This window comes from Sporothrix brasiliensis (assembly GCF_000820605.1).
Source record: "Sporothrix brasiliensis 5110 chromosome Unknown Cont18, whole genome shotgun sequence".
Classification (NCBI taxonomy): Eukaryota; Fungi; Ascomycota; class Sordariomycetes; order Ophiostomatales; family Ophiostomataceae; genus Sporothrix; species Sporothrix brasiliensis.
This window is the reverse complement of record NW_024467137.1, coordinates 2,894,441-2,907,126: the sequence shown is the minus strand read 5'-3', so window position 1 is coordinate 2,907,126 and position 12,686 is coordinate 2,894,441. Positions and strand designations below refer to the sequence as shown.

Here is a 12,686-nt window from a genome sequence, read left to right as displayed (position 1 = left end):
TTGGCGGAATTGGCGGGCGGTACAGCGTCGTCGAGTCGCTTCTGTTCTGGTCTTGCGTCCTGGTTCAGACTGCAAAGAACCGTCTTCGTCCTGTGTCGCCTAGTTCCTTGGACTTGTATCTCGCGAGATAAATGAGCCCAGCGAAAGTACCCCGAATCGTATCGACCGCCAACCAATTGCCGGTCCCTCCGCGTCGTATCGTTCCCGGGAGCTTGCTCTTTAGTTCTCCAGTCGCCCAGATGTGACTTCTATGTCGTTGGCGTCGTTTCGTGCTCTGCGCCGCTTGCTGATTTGCGGATTGGCCCAGACAGCGCCGGCAGTCAACGCGGGGAAGGTCGAAGTAAGGGGCAGCGAGGAGTGCCAGGTTGCGTATTTAGCTACCAGCAAGTTGTCTCGAGCAGGTGGCAAGCTGATGGTAAGTCGATGTCAGTTCGTTTTGGCGGTCGTATGTGAATGAAATTCGTGAGAAAGGGACCCCTTATTTTAGACGGGATTGTTGGAAAATGTTGGCGTTCCTGTCGGTTGTGGGATCAGGGTCAGGGGAGGCGGGAGAGTGCCAGGAGATATATCTCTCGTCCTATAGCTGTTTAGTCGAGCGGGTTTCCGTAAGGCAGAGGGAACGAAGAGCGCGAGGTGCTAGACGAGCCGAGTTAGCTTGTTTGATTTAGGAGGGGGCGGGCGGTTCGCGGGCGGGCAGCGGGCACTTTGGCTTAGGTCGAGCGTGGAACGTATGGTTAATTAAGGTGGCCGAAGCCGAATGGAAAAAAGGACAATGGAAGATGTAGGAGGCGGACAAAAGATCACCAGGCGAACGACGTACTTTGTAAGAAAAGGGGGGCGCGAGAACTTGTGAAAATTGCGGAAAAGAAAAGAAGGGAAGAGAAGAGAAGAAGAAAAAAAAAAAAAAAAAAAAAAAAAAAACAAGAAAGGAGAAACGAGGTAAAGAAGGGAAACGGAAGGAGCCAAGGAAGAACAGAGACGAAAGCGACAGACGGACGCAGAAATGGAAAGAGCGTCGGGACCTACCAACAAAAGCAATTGCGGTTTGGGGTTTGAAATGCAGGAGCGAAAGACAGAGGAAAAGAGGCAAGAGAAAGAGACAAGAGAAATAGACAAAAGAAATAGTCAAAAGAAATAGACACGGCTCACCACGAGGCAAATGAAGCAAAAATGCACCGTCAGAATAAAATAAGAAATATCAAGTAAAGTCGTAAAGGCTTGCTGCGGTACAGAACGGCTAGGATTGGACAGGGGCCATGCAGCAGAGACAAAAATGCAGGTCGGCTTCCCAGGTGGAGGGTATGTCCTGCAGAAAAAGCAAGGTATGTGGAGCGAGACAAAACCAGCAGACTCTGTGTCTGGCTGCAGGTTTCAATGCTGGGGAATATGAGAAAGGAGTGGCCGGGGGTTGACAGCAGGACTTGTACAAGCAGGACGGTGCTGGTGCGGCCAGAGGTGAGAGAAAGGGGATAAGGCGGGTGGAAGCCACGGACGGCCTAAAGACGGAGGGGGAGGTGAGGCACGAGGTGAAGGCAGGAGGCAAACACGACAGGGGAGAGGAGGTCGCTGGGCATCAGGGCATGAGACGCTCGAGGGCTAAAATGGGAACAAGATACGGGGCAATATGTATTCTGTAGTCGGGGGGAAACGACTGAATGCCGAATGTCTTTCCCTTTCCAAACGGCTCCCAAACGGCGACATGCCTTTTTCCTCTTGGTCTGAGAGCGCCATGGCAGTGGAATCAGGACAGGCGTTGACGGTCGTGGGCCTGGCCGAAGTCGCCGCCGTTGCCGCTGCAGACCAGGCCTGTTTGGTTACTTTTGTATGTGGGGACGCTTCTTTATGCAAATCTTACTGTGGTACGAAGTACTTTCCGCTCTGTTTGGCTTGACCAGGAGCAAGGACGAGATGGAGGGGAGGACACTGTCTGGGTTTCAAGCGCCCGTGTCAGGTCGATGACAGCATCTTCCGAAGATCCAGAACAAACACGGACATTAAGGTGTAATGCAATTACGTCGTATGTGTCGGGGCATTTGCAACGGTGAATCGTTGTTTTGATATATGCGTACGACGCATGGAGAAATAGAAATACGACGTACGATGCCTCGGGAGTCGGCTCACAATCGGCTCCTGCCCATATTGATATTGTCTAGAAGAAGGCGGGCTGCTCCATGCGCTTCGAAGTTCTGCATTGCACCTTCCTTTTAATGTTTACGTCGGGCTTCTACTTCCTTCTCCGTACTCGGCATGAACCTTGTATTCACCCACCGCTCTTTCTGTTCTCACCACAGCGCCGTACCTTCCTTGCCGCCATCCCAGCCAGGCCGTCGTCCTCCAATTCCCAACTGCGTCCCTTCGGGCGTGATCGAGCGAGACTAGCGGCTTTGTAACAGATGACGGATGACGAACAGGCGACGACAGGGGAACAAAGACGGGGCTATTCAATGCTTCTCCACGAGCTAGAAGAGTGGAAGAAGTAATTATATCGACGAGAAAGGAGAGCTAACGGCGTGTGCGAAAACGGTCGATATGGTAGTGGAAGGCGAGGAAGGCGCGAAGCAACGAGATATTGATTTAGGAAGGCAGGCGATGTGTGAGAACACAAACACGCCTCCGACAGGAAAGTACGCCGTATCACACCGTAGTACACTGCAGTACAACATACTGCTGTCGTGTTTCCCTTTCTGTGCAAACTCCCATCGTGCTTGCCCTCTCTGGCAGCGTGCATATGCATGTGTGCCTTCCCTCTGCGTGCCGGCCCCTTGCAGCATCGCGGCTGCCAACATGAACAGGTGGAGTTGGATGACTCTGTATGCTGTGTAAGTTGACCGTCCGCGTATCAACGACACTTGTTTGCCTCCACCTGACCTCTCCGCGTCCTTTGCAACCAACGTCTCTTCACATCGTGCCTGTCTCGCATTCTTTGTCTCCGAAATTGTCTCCTATTTGATGGTGCCTCATGGGAAAGTGACAGTAGAACTAAGACCTTGGTGTCGCTCACACACCATCTCATAGCCCAGCAATATTTTCTTTTTCTTTTACTTTTTTTCTCTTTACTTCCTGCGAGTTGCGTTGACGTCCAAGCGGTTGCGGTTATGTCCTCCTACGTAGCTCATTCTGTGGCTCTCCGACCTTCTTTGCCCGCTGACTCTTCTTGTCTCTGCGTCTCTCACTCCGAGTGTATTCGTTTCTGTTTCGTTTACATCTCCTTGCTTTTGTTGCTTCACGTCCACCTCGTCTCTCGCATCTGTCAAGAAAGGTATCCACCAAACGGCGCTGGCTCTCCGCTTTGCTGCCCGCCATCATGCCGACGGTACTCCGAACGTCGCCCCTTTCCTGTCCCTCACATATGTACTGTGTACATGTAAAGAAACCAGAAACTTCCTGCGTCTTTACCCACACCACCTCCACTCTGTCTTTAATTGCCTCTGGGCCTTCTAGAATACTTCCCTGCATCCCACTGCAACATCCCAGGCCAACACCAGTTATACCGCAGCATGCGTCCCGTTGATGATAGGGCGCCAAACGAGACACAACATGCCGCCTCATCCCGTCTTCCTGTGCCATTCCCAGAACGGAACGAGGCGAAAAGCAGAAGAAAGATTGCCGTGGCGGGCTCACAAAATGAAAATGAGACTGCAGGCGGAAGAATCGCCGACAGAGTAAAGTTGAGGACAAAAAAAAAAAAAAAAAAAAAAAAAAAAAAAAAAAAAACCAAATACTTGCTCTAAACCAGCTCATCCGTCTGAGGTGGCACACTATTGAGCAGTAAGGCACGCATCCCTCCAATGTATTACTCGTTTCAACGCTTCTAGAAGAGTCTGTTCTCGCTTCTGTCCCCTTGCACGTTTCAGAGTGTCATGTTTCTTTATTGATATTGCGCAGCTGTACGGAGTATTTATTTTATTTGTCTTCATTTGTCGTCTTTTGCCACCCGTTTGATTACTCGTCTGCGTGGAAAAGGGGCTGGGCGTCAACGAACCCGACGACGCAAAGACAAGACCCAGAAAACTTTCCATTCTGCAGCGGCAGGACGCGCACCGCGTGCATGCGAGCACGGCGCAGGGGCCTCCACGCCAGCACTAGCCTACGAAGCGAAAATAACAGTGTGTGGGTGCATGTAAGATATGGAGTACATCTTTCTTGTCTTCTTGTCTTCTTGTCTTCTTGTCAGACACGTGTTAAATGCTTGTCAAGCAAGCTCTTCAACAGAAATGACGTAAAAAATATCAAATACATAAAACATAAAAAAGACAGATCGTGATATCGCTTGTAGTCCCGGTGTTGGCGGAGATTTGTTTGGTGGGTCTAGCCAAGGCGTTGTGAGCCGTGGGCTTCGTGATACCACGCAGTGCAGTTTGATTTCAATAACCAGCCGTCGACCCATGCGCCCCCAATGCAACGATACGTGACAAAAAAGGAAACTTGCGGCGCATCATACCAGCTAGAAGCCGAGATATTGGGGGCGACAACGTGGAAAACGTGGAAACCGTGGCGATGGCAACCAGGGTGTGAGTACATAGTGCTCTTCCTATACATTCGTACTCCGTCGTCGTACATCGCATGGATATCTCGTGTGGGTGTTTGCCGCCTCGTCACGTTGTGGCACCCTCGCTGTCATATTGTCATACGTCTCTCCCATAAAAACACGTCGGGTCTCGCCGAGAGGCTACGGTATCCGTCCTTTTGTGATCTTGTCTTGTGGATGCATTTTCTCTTCTCCTCCCGCCTTCTTGATGGCGTCTCCGGTGTCCTTTGGCCTACATCGACTACCGGTCTTGTCATGTCCTGACATGATGGCCATGGCTCTTTGTTGTACGCCGTGTCTCGTTTCGACCAGTCTCTGACAAGGATGGGGTGCACGAGGTACATCCGATGGCAGTGCAGAAGGGCGAAAGAGCCGCCTTGTGGCCTCTCTTGCGCGCGCATTCTGGCGATTCGATAACTCAAAGGAGACAAGACCAGGCGGCCCCGGGAATGAAAGACGAGGGGCGAAAGAAGGCAAAGAGAACATTCTTCAGCAGGGTCCAGGGTCCAGGGTCCAGAGCCCAGAGCCCAGAGCCCAGAAAGCGTCGTGGCCTGGCCGTGCCGCTTCAGATTCGAAATAATGATATTCGATGTTACATAGGGCATTTCAGACTGCGCTTCTTTCCATTGGGCCGCGGCCCACATGGAAATTACCGACCAGAAGGACATGGCATGTTTCCAGGCAACAGCCTTGCCAGTCCCAGTACCGGAGATGGAACTGGGGCCTGGCCACGTCCGTCCCATGGATACCGACCCAGGGGAACACTTGCTTGGGCAAACCCAGGACAAAGGTAGAACGATCCGACTGTGCAAACTGCTCCACAGATATGCTCCATACCAGTGTCAGCGCAACATTTCTCTGCCGGGCCCGACGCTTCCATGAGTCGACCTGTTGCCACACTCGCTAAATTTTGCTTCTCATCTTCGTATCTTCGTTTTGCATCCGAGTTGATTTCGTGGAGCCCGAATCTATCTGTAGTCGTAAACGTGCCCTGTTAATTGTATGGAGGGACACAACGCGCAGCACAAAAACAAAATTAAAGTACCAAGCAGAATCAAAAGGCCAACAAATCAAAGAAACAGGTCATAGGTCATAGACAGGTCTCTCTCAGAAACACTCAACTCCGCCCCCGCACGCCGCTAATCATCTCGCGGTGCGTCTCGCGGTCCCGCTGGCCCTCGGACAGACTGCCCACACTGCGCAGGTCGCCCACCACGTCCTTGGCCTTGCCAAAGTACACCTCCTGCAGCTGGTTGCGCATCTTGCTCTCCATGTCCTCGACCAGCCGCCCAATGTTGGCAATGTGGCTGGCATCGCCGTTGGACACGGGCAGGTCCTGCTCGAGCTGCCGCGTCATGTTGCCGCTGAGGTCGAGGTGGCCGTCGCCCGTCTCGAGGCTCAGGATGACCGTCGACGTCAGCCGGTAGTTGGTCGTGCGGCCGCGGTCAATGGCCTCAAACACGTGGATCGAGTCCCACACACCCGACGCCGACGACGACGACGAGGAGGAGGACGGCGGAGACGCCTTCTTCATCAGCACCACGCCGGCAAAGCCGTCGTCCAGGTTCCAAAAGTACACGCTCGACACGCCGCCCTCGTAGTACATGTCGCGGTACACGTCAAAGGCCTCGTTCGCCTGGATCTCCATCTTGCGCACGCGCTCGCCCGGCACCGCGCCCTCGCCCGCACCCTCGCTGGCGCCGCCCGCACCAATGCCGCCGAGTCCGCCGCCGCCCGCCTTGTTCAGGCCGCTCTCCAGCGGCGGGTCAAACTGGTTCGACCACGGCGAGCGGTACGAGTCGCCGTCGCGGTTGTAGTCGCACAGCAGGTAGTCGCGGCCCGTCTGCTTGCAGCGGCGGACCGTCAGGGGCTGGTCAACCGACGACAGCAAGTCTTCCGTCAGGTCGGGCGCAAGCACGAGGATGTTGTTCAGGTGGTCGGTTGTGTGTTTGGGGTTGAGGCGGCGGAGGAGGTCACTGGTCAGTTAGCGACGAGGTTCGAAAGCTCGGGCGTCCACACGGTGCCGTCGGCCGCGACATCAACAAACTGGGGCATTGACAGAACAAATGAACGATCGATGCAACCTACAGAGCGGAATCGAACGGGTCGGCCGGCATCGTGGGCGGTCGGTCAAGGGCACACGCTGCCCTTGTGCACGAATATGAAGCTGTAGATGGATGGCGGGAAGGACGTTGCCTTGGATTGGGCGACAAACCCGACAGACTGGGACGGTAGTTGGCGACAAAGGGGGTCTGGTGAGGTTGGAGTGTCGGAGAAGAGAGGGGAGTGTTTCGCCTGTATCGAGAGTGTCGCAGGCGGTGCCTTGGCGGGGGAAGCTCTATTGCGGGGCATCACGTGCGACCTGGAATCCCCTAAACGTCACGTATGAAAGATTATTAGTGTGCAAAATGGGGTGAATAACAACAGTGACGAGGTCTCTATTCGGCTCTGCATTTACTTCAAAACATCTACAAGGGACCTGCATACTCTTTGTTTTTGGTATCTTATTAATTTTTTATTGCTTACGAAGACCGTGGCTGTTAGTAGCATTCAGTTGTATTTTTTATTTTATTTTATTTAAAAAAAGGTGTCAACTCAAAATAAAAACGAAATAAAAAAACGTAAAGCATCATAATCACAAAACACATCTCGTCTTCGACAATGCCACTTGCCTCCCTCCAAGAGCCCGACTTGTGATTTTGGCCTTTTATATTTGAATATTATCTCTGCCTAGCCTATCGTATTTACCACCTCTATGCCGTAATGTCCTTTTTGGCCCGTCCGTTGGTCCCATGCTATGAAAAACAAAAAGGTTGCTAGAAACAAATAAGATACAGAAAGAATAAGAATAAAAGGCGTATAAAAACAAACAAACAAAACGAGAAAAGGCCGACGCATGTTTTCCATCTCCTGGTGAGAGACGCAGACGATAAGAAATAGCAAATGTATCATGATGGTGAAAGCAAAAGGGCATTGGGGTATATCCGGGTGTGGTTTACGTTTTTTCTTCTTCTGCAGACAAGACACATTCGTCGTTCTCGCTCTTCTTCTTCCCCCTGTTCTCCTTTCTCCGAAGCGCAAAGCTCAGAAGCTTCTTTGGTATCCCTGCAAGCCCAGGCCCGTTCTGATATGGTGGTCCTACCCCATGCGGGCCGTCTGCGCTTGCGGGATGCCGCCGCTGGATCCGTTGCCGTTGCTGCTGTTGCCGCCGCTGCCGCCGTTGTTCTGCTGTTGCGCCTGGGCCTGTGCCTGGGCCTGAGCCTGGGCCTGGGCCTGGGCCTGGGCTTGGGCCAATGCCTGCGCGCGCCGCTGCTGGGCTGCTGCATTGTTGCTGGCGGCTGCCGCAAACGAGCCTGCCAGCAACTGCCGCACACCCTCGTCAATCTGCAGCAGACAGTCCTCGATGCCCGTGCTGCCAGTGTTGCGGGCCGGTTTGCCCGTTCCGCCGGCCGAGGCCGAGGCTGAGGCCGACTCTTCGGGGTTCTTTTCCGGGTACGGGCTGGCAACGGCGGCCGTCAACAGACCCTTCCAGCCCGGTCCGCTGCCGTCAAAGACACGCCGCACCACCTTGCCGAGGTCGTCGTCCGCCGACGAGGGTGCCGCATTGGCCAGGGCCGCGGGAACGGGGGCGCCCGTGCTCTCCGGCGAGTTGTTGTCGAGGCGCCGGATTTGCCACAAGAGTTCGCTGCGGCGGTTCTTAAGGCGCAGCTCCAGAACCAGCACGCGCGGGCGCGCCGCACCGGGCGGCGGCGTTGGTGCGCCGGCGCTGGGCGGCGTAGGCGGAATCAGGAACCGCACGACGTACCAGTCGAGCGCGCGGGGGAAGATGCCCAGCATGCCCGCGTTGCGCATCACCAGGCCCTCCCAGGCATCTTCAATGCGGTCCAGCGCGCGATGCAGCGACAGTGTGGCGGTCAAGAAGAACGGCACAGCCGCAAACGTCGTCGGGTCGTTGGCGACATTGTTCAGAAAGTCGGCCACGCGCAGATGCGGGCATCCGCGCTCGAGCTGCAGCTGCACCTGGGCAGAGCTCGAAAGGTCGACAGAGACGTCCCACCGGCCGCAGCTATTGGCCGCCGCCGTAGCGGCCGCCACTGCCTCGGTCGTCAGGCTCTGCTTCTCCTCCAGCGACAGCGGGCTGCCAGGACCGACGCTGTACGAGAATACGAGCCGGCTCAGGGACACCGTCTGGATGTGCACGACGCGGCTCTCGCGACGGATGGCGTCGAGGAAGCCCACGAGGCGCTCAATGGACCGCAGGCGCCGCACAAGCGTGTCGATGACAGACTCACCAACCGCGGCACGCAGGTACAGGCAGAACTGGCCCGTGCGGGAGTTGAACGCCACGTCCTGGTCCGTTCGGCTGCTGTTGCCGAGAAGCCGGAACTTGCTGCGGTCTAGGACGGTCAGACGAGCCTCGGCCAACACGCGGATGCGCCGGCGGCGCTCGCCGGCGGCGCTGTTTGTCTCGTCGTCGCCGTCCATGTCGACACCGCGGAAGAGCAGCTGCAAGAAGTCGGAGGCCCACCAGCGCTGTGCTTGAGCATGCCTTCCGCGGCCGTTCGTAGGCGGTATCATAGAGCGGTTGTTGATGGTTGTCGTGGTGTTGGAAGGCTGCGATCCCGTGATGGCAGCGGCGCCGGTCGACAACAGGTCGGACAGCCGGATGCTCATAGCTGGTAATTTGGCGCGCGACGGCAGGTAGGGGTTGATCACGCGCGTCGCCTGGGCCATCTTGCGCCGCTGCGACAACTCATGCGCGTCGGTGTATTGCGCCAAGACACCCGTCGCATAGATGGTGAGGTCCGAGAAGAAGGCGTCGTCGAGATCGGAGGGACTGGTTCCCATGGGAAGCAGCATCTGCATCACGATGCGCGCTGCGCTGGTCGCCGCGGGTCCTTGCTGCTGCTGGCCGGGACCCGGTACCGGGGGTGCCGGCGTCGGCTGCTCAGCCAGCTTGACGAGCCACCACCGGTCACCGCTGAGGCTGAGACTCGCCAGGACGTGCCACTGGGGCGCCGCCCAGTCGGGTCGCTTGAGCCACAGGACTTGGTAGGAGTCGCGCAGGTTCAGCACCTGCCGCAGCTCGTCTGGCTTCACCAGGTGGCCGCCACCGGGGCCTGTGTTCCGCACGACCAGCCAACCGAAGCTCTTGGCACGCCGCCCTAGGTCCTCCTGAGCCGCTAGGTTTCGGACGTTGTCGAGCATGACGAAGCCCTCCTCCACAGGGTCGCCGCCCGTCCCCGCGGACCCGCCACCCAACGAGCCGCCAGCCGCCGCCGCATTGATGCGCATTTCGCTGTGTGTTACGACACGCGACTTCTGCGGCGAGAGCGAGAACAGGCCCGTTACGGGGTCGATGCGCACCCATATGCGGTCGCCGGCGTTTGTGAGCTGGATCTCGAGGAAGGAGGCGCTGGCGTCGGTGCGCGAGATGCGCAGGCGCATGGTGGCCAGGCGCTTTGCAAAGAGCGGCTTGGCCGCCAGTTTCGTGTGGATGCCGGTCAGGATGTGCTCGACGTGCAGTGCGACGATGCGCTGAAGGACGGTCTCGGCGCACAAGGTGACAGTGGCGGAGAGTGGTGTGCTGCCATCGTCATGGTTTCGGCCCTCGGCCGTCTCTTCGCTCTCCGCCAAGATGGTGGTCAGGATGGCGCTGATCTGGTCGTCGCCCAGGTCCTTCACCTCCTTGTTGTCACGGAACCAGCGCAGTGTGAGCCGGCTGGTGATTTGCTCCTCGGGAAGGTCGGCGCTCGCAGCATCGCGTCCGCTGTGCACGCCAATGATAAACCAACTGCGAACCTCGGAGTTGCTGCTGCCAGTGGGGCCCGCAGCGGCGCCGCTGTTGTAGTGGTTGCCCCCGCTGTGCCGCGACGTCCAGTACTGCACCGCAATGGCACGGTTCAGCTGTTCGGCGCGCACCGTATCGATCCACCGTCCGCGCGCCAGGTCCTTCACCTGCCGCCGCAGCTCGTTGATTTTGTGCGTCAGCACATACTCGTGCAGCATGCGGTAGCAGCCTGCGAGGCCTTCGAGCCCCAGCACGTTGTTCACGCGGTCTTCGAGGGCCTTGCGGAGGCTGGGTGTCAAGTCGCGCGGTGCGGGCGTGAAAAGGAACCGCAGGTCGAGGAACCACAGTTGTTGGGAGAAGTCGTCGCTCGCCAGGGTCAGGTCGACCTCGAATTCGCCGGGGACCTTGAACGTGACACGTCCCGAGGCGATCGAGTAGTTGTTGCGGAAGAAGTAGGGGATGGTGTCGTGGTCGTCGAGGTTGAGGCGGAGAGAGAGCAGCGTGCTGATGTCGTCCAGCTTCTTGAGCTGCTCCTGGGCGTTGAGCGGTGGTGGGGTGATAAAGCCAAGGTCGGGCATCCAGCCGGCGGAGCCTCGCGACAAGACGTGGAGGGCGGTCTTGAGGTCGGGACTCGGCACACGTGCGGCGTTCAAGTTGCGCTTGAGGTTGAGCATGGTGAACACCGCTTGCTCATAGCGGACAAGCTCTTCCTCAAACATGTGGTTCTCGAGGTCGATGAGCTTGCTGATCTGGCTGGCCTTCTTGCTCCATTCTGTGATGACAAGGGCCTTCACCCAGTTGGCATGCTCGCTGCGCGCAAAGTCGAGCAGGGCCTTCTTCTTCTCAATGTTCTCGATCGAGCCATCCTCGGTGCCCGGTGGTAGCGCGGGCGGGGTGCCTGATGCGCCGCCGCTTCCTGCAACCGGTTTCCGCGCCAGCTCACGGATGAGATCCTGGAGGTTGTTGTGTGTCTTTTGGGCGAGTCGTTGCAGCAGGAAGCCGAGCGGCACGTAGTTGGTGGTGATGTGTTGAATTTGGTCGGGCAGGTCGTTCATCCTTGATGATTGTGAGGTTGTTGGTGTCTCGGTTGTTGATGGTTCCGCTCTTGTTGATGCGTCGCCGTTGACCATTCTGTCTGCACCGCTGACATCGCCGTTGACACCGTTTGCCTTTCGGGGGGAGCTCAGTTTGGCGTCTCTATCGTGATTTGTGTGCACGGCGCTGCCGTTCGGCGCGCCGTTCTCCATCGCAGCCGCCATCAGGAGAAGGGTGGCAGGTTGCGAGTTACGCAAAAGAGATGAACAACGGAAAAGCAAACAAAAACCGTCGGCAAATGGGAGCGGCTGTAGTCGTTGCCCGGCACCGCGAGAGGCCAAGAATGGCTCTGCAAATGCGAGATCGTTCGCCTCAGCCAGGTGCTGAGTAAACGTGCGTCCGTTCCGTTGGATGCGCGAGTCGTGTCGTCGTTCAAGATCGAGTTCGTGATGAGATGTCTCGCGATGCGCGTTCAGCGATCGAATCAAAGACGATCGCGGCGCGACAGTATCGGGATGCGCGACGCGCGCCCGCCGGCCTGGAAAACGCGAAAGATGCAGAGAAGGGGAGAACCGCTGATGGAAAGGACGCCCCCCAATCTCGATTTGGTTTCCGAGGGGGGAAGAGGCTGCGATTAGGGACTTTGCATGGCGGATCGTGGATCGAGATTGTGGTTCGACGAGGACGAAACACGGGCAAACAACGAGAGGGCGCAGGCGAACGTGAAGGAAGTACGGGCAGTTGGCGAGCCACTGACAGACGCTGGAAGTCGGCTTCTGGTCGAGAAGAGATGTCGACGGACGAAGAAAGACAGAGACGTGGATGAGAGACAGTTGTGAAGTCCGTCGTGAGAGTTGTCGTCGAGAACAGATGGACAGGCGAAAAGCAAAGGGCCTGCGCAATCACAGCGTCGCACAAAGGAGAAAGAAGGACAAAGAGGCAAGGAGCCCAGTGACAACGGGGTACGTGAGGTGTACAAACGTGCAAGGGTCGAGTAGGAGTGCCGTTCGTTTGGCCAGCGCCGGTTGTTGTTTGGTTGGTTGTTTCTGTTGGGTTTAGAGAAATGAAGCGAATGGACGATTTAGGCCTGGACGAGGAGACTCGAGCGACATTGGAAGGCGCTATTGACGAAAAGAGGCAAGAGAGAGACAGTGGAAGGAACAAGGGAACAACCCAGCCACAGGCGGCAGATTCACCTGGAGCAGACCCACTTTCACCCCCGAAAACCATGACATCCATGGATTTTAAGCTACAAATGGGCAGGAGGAAGGACGCCCAACTGGGTGCAGGAGCCGACGGCCGCGACTGCCATCCGCGTCGCGGTATTACTGA

At 56.7% G+C, this 12,686-nt stretch overlaps 2 protein-coding genes across 2 annotated transcripts; both read right to left on the bottom strand.

Moving 5' to 3' along the window:
• Nucleotides 1-5,645: 5,645 nt before the first annotated feature.
• Nucleotides 5,646-6,645, bottom strand: SPBR_01888 (capping protein (actin filament) muscle Z-line, beta; the record flags this gene model as incomplete). Its single annotated transcript, XM_040760198.1, has 2 exons — nt 5,646-6,504; nt 6,617-6,645. 2 exons carry the CDS (start codon nt 6,643-6,645, stop codon nt 5,646-5,648), a joined length of 888 nt encoding a protein of 295 aa, XP_040619769.1.
• A 1,021-nt stretch (nt 6,646-7,666) lies between these two features.
• Nucleotides 7,667-11,578, bottom strand: SPBR_01227 (RNA polymerase 2 holoenzyme mediator complex component; the record flags this gene model as incomplete). Its single annotated transcript, XM_040759538.1, has 1 exon — nt 7,667-11,578. The coding sequence occupies one exon, from the start codon at nt 11,576-11,578 to the stop codon at nt 7,667-7,669; it is 3,912 nt and encodes a 1,303-aa protein (XP_040619768.1).
• Nucleotides 11,579-12,686: the final 1,108 nt, after the last annotated feature.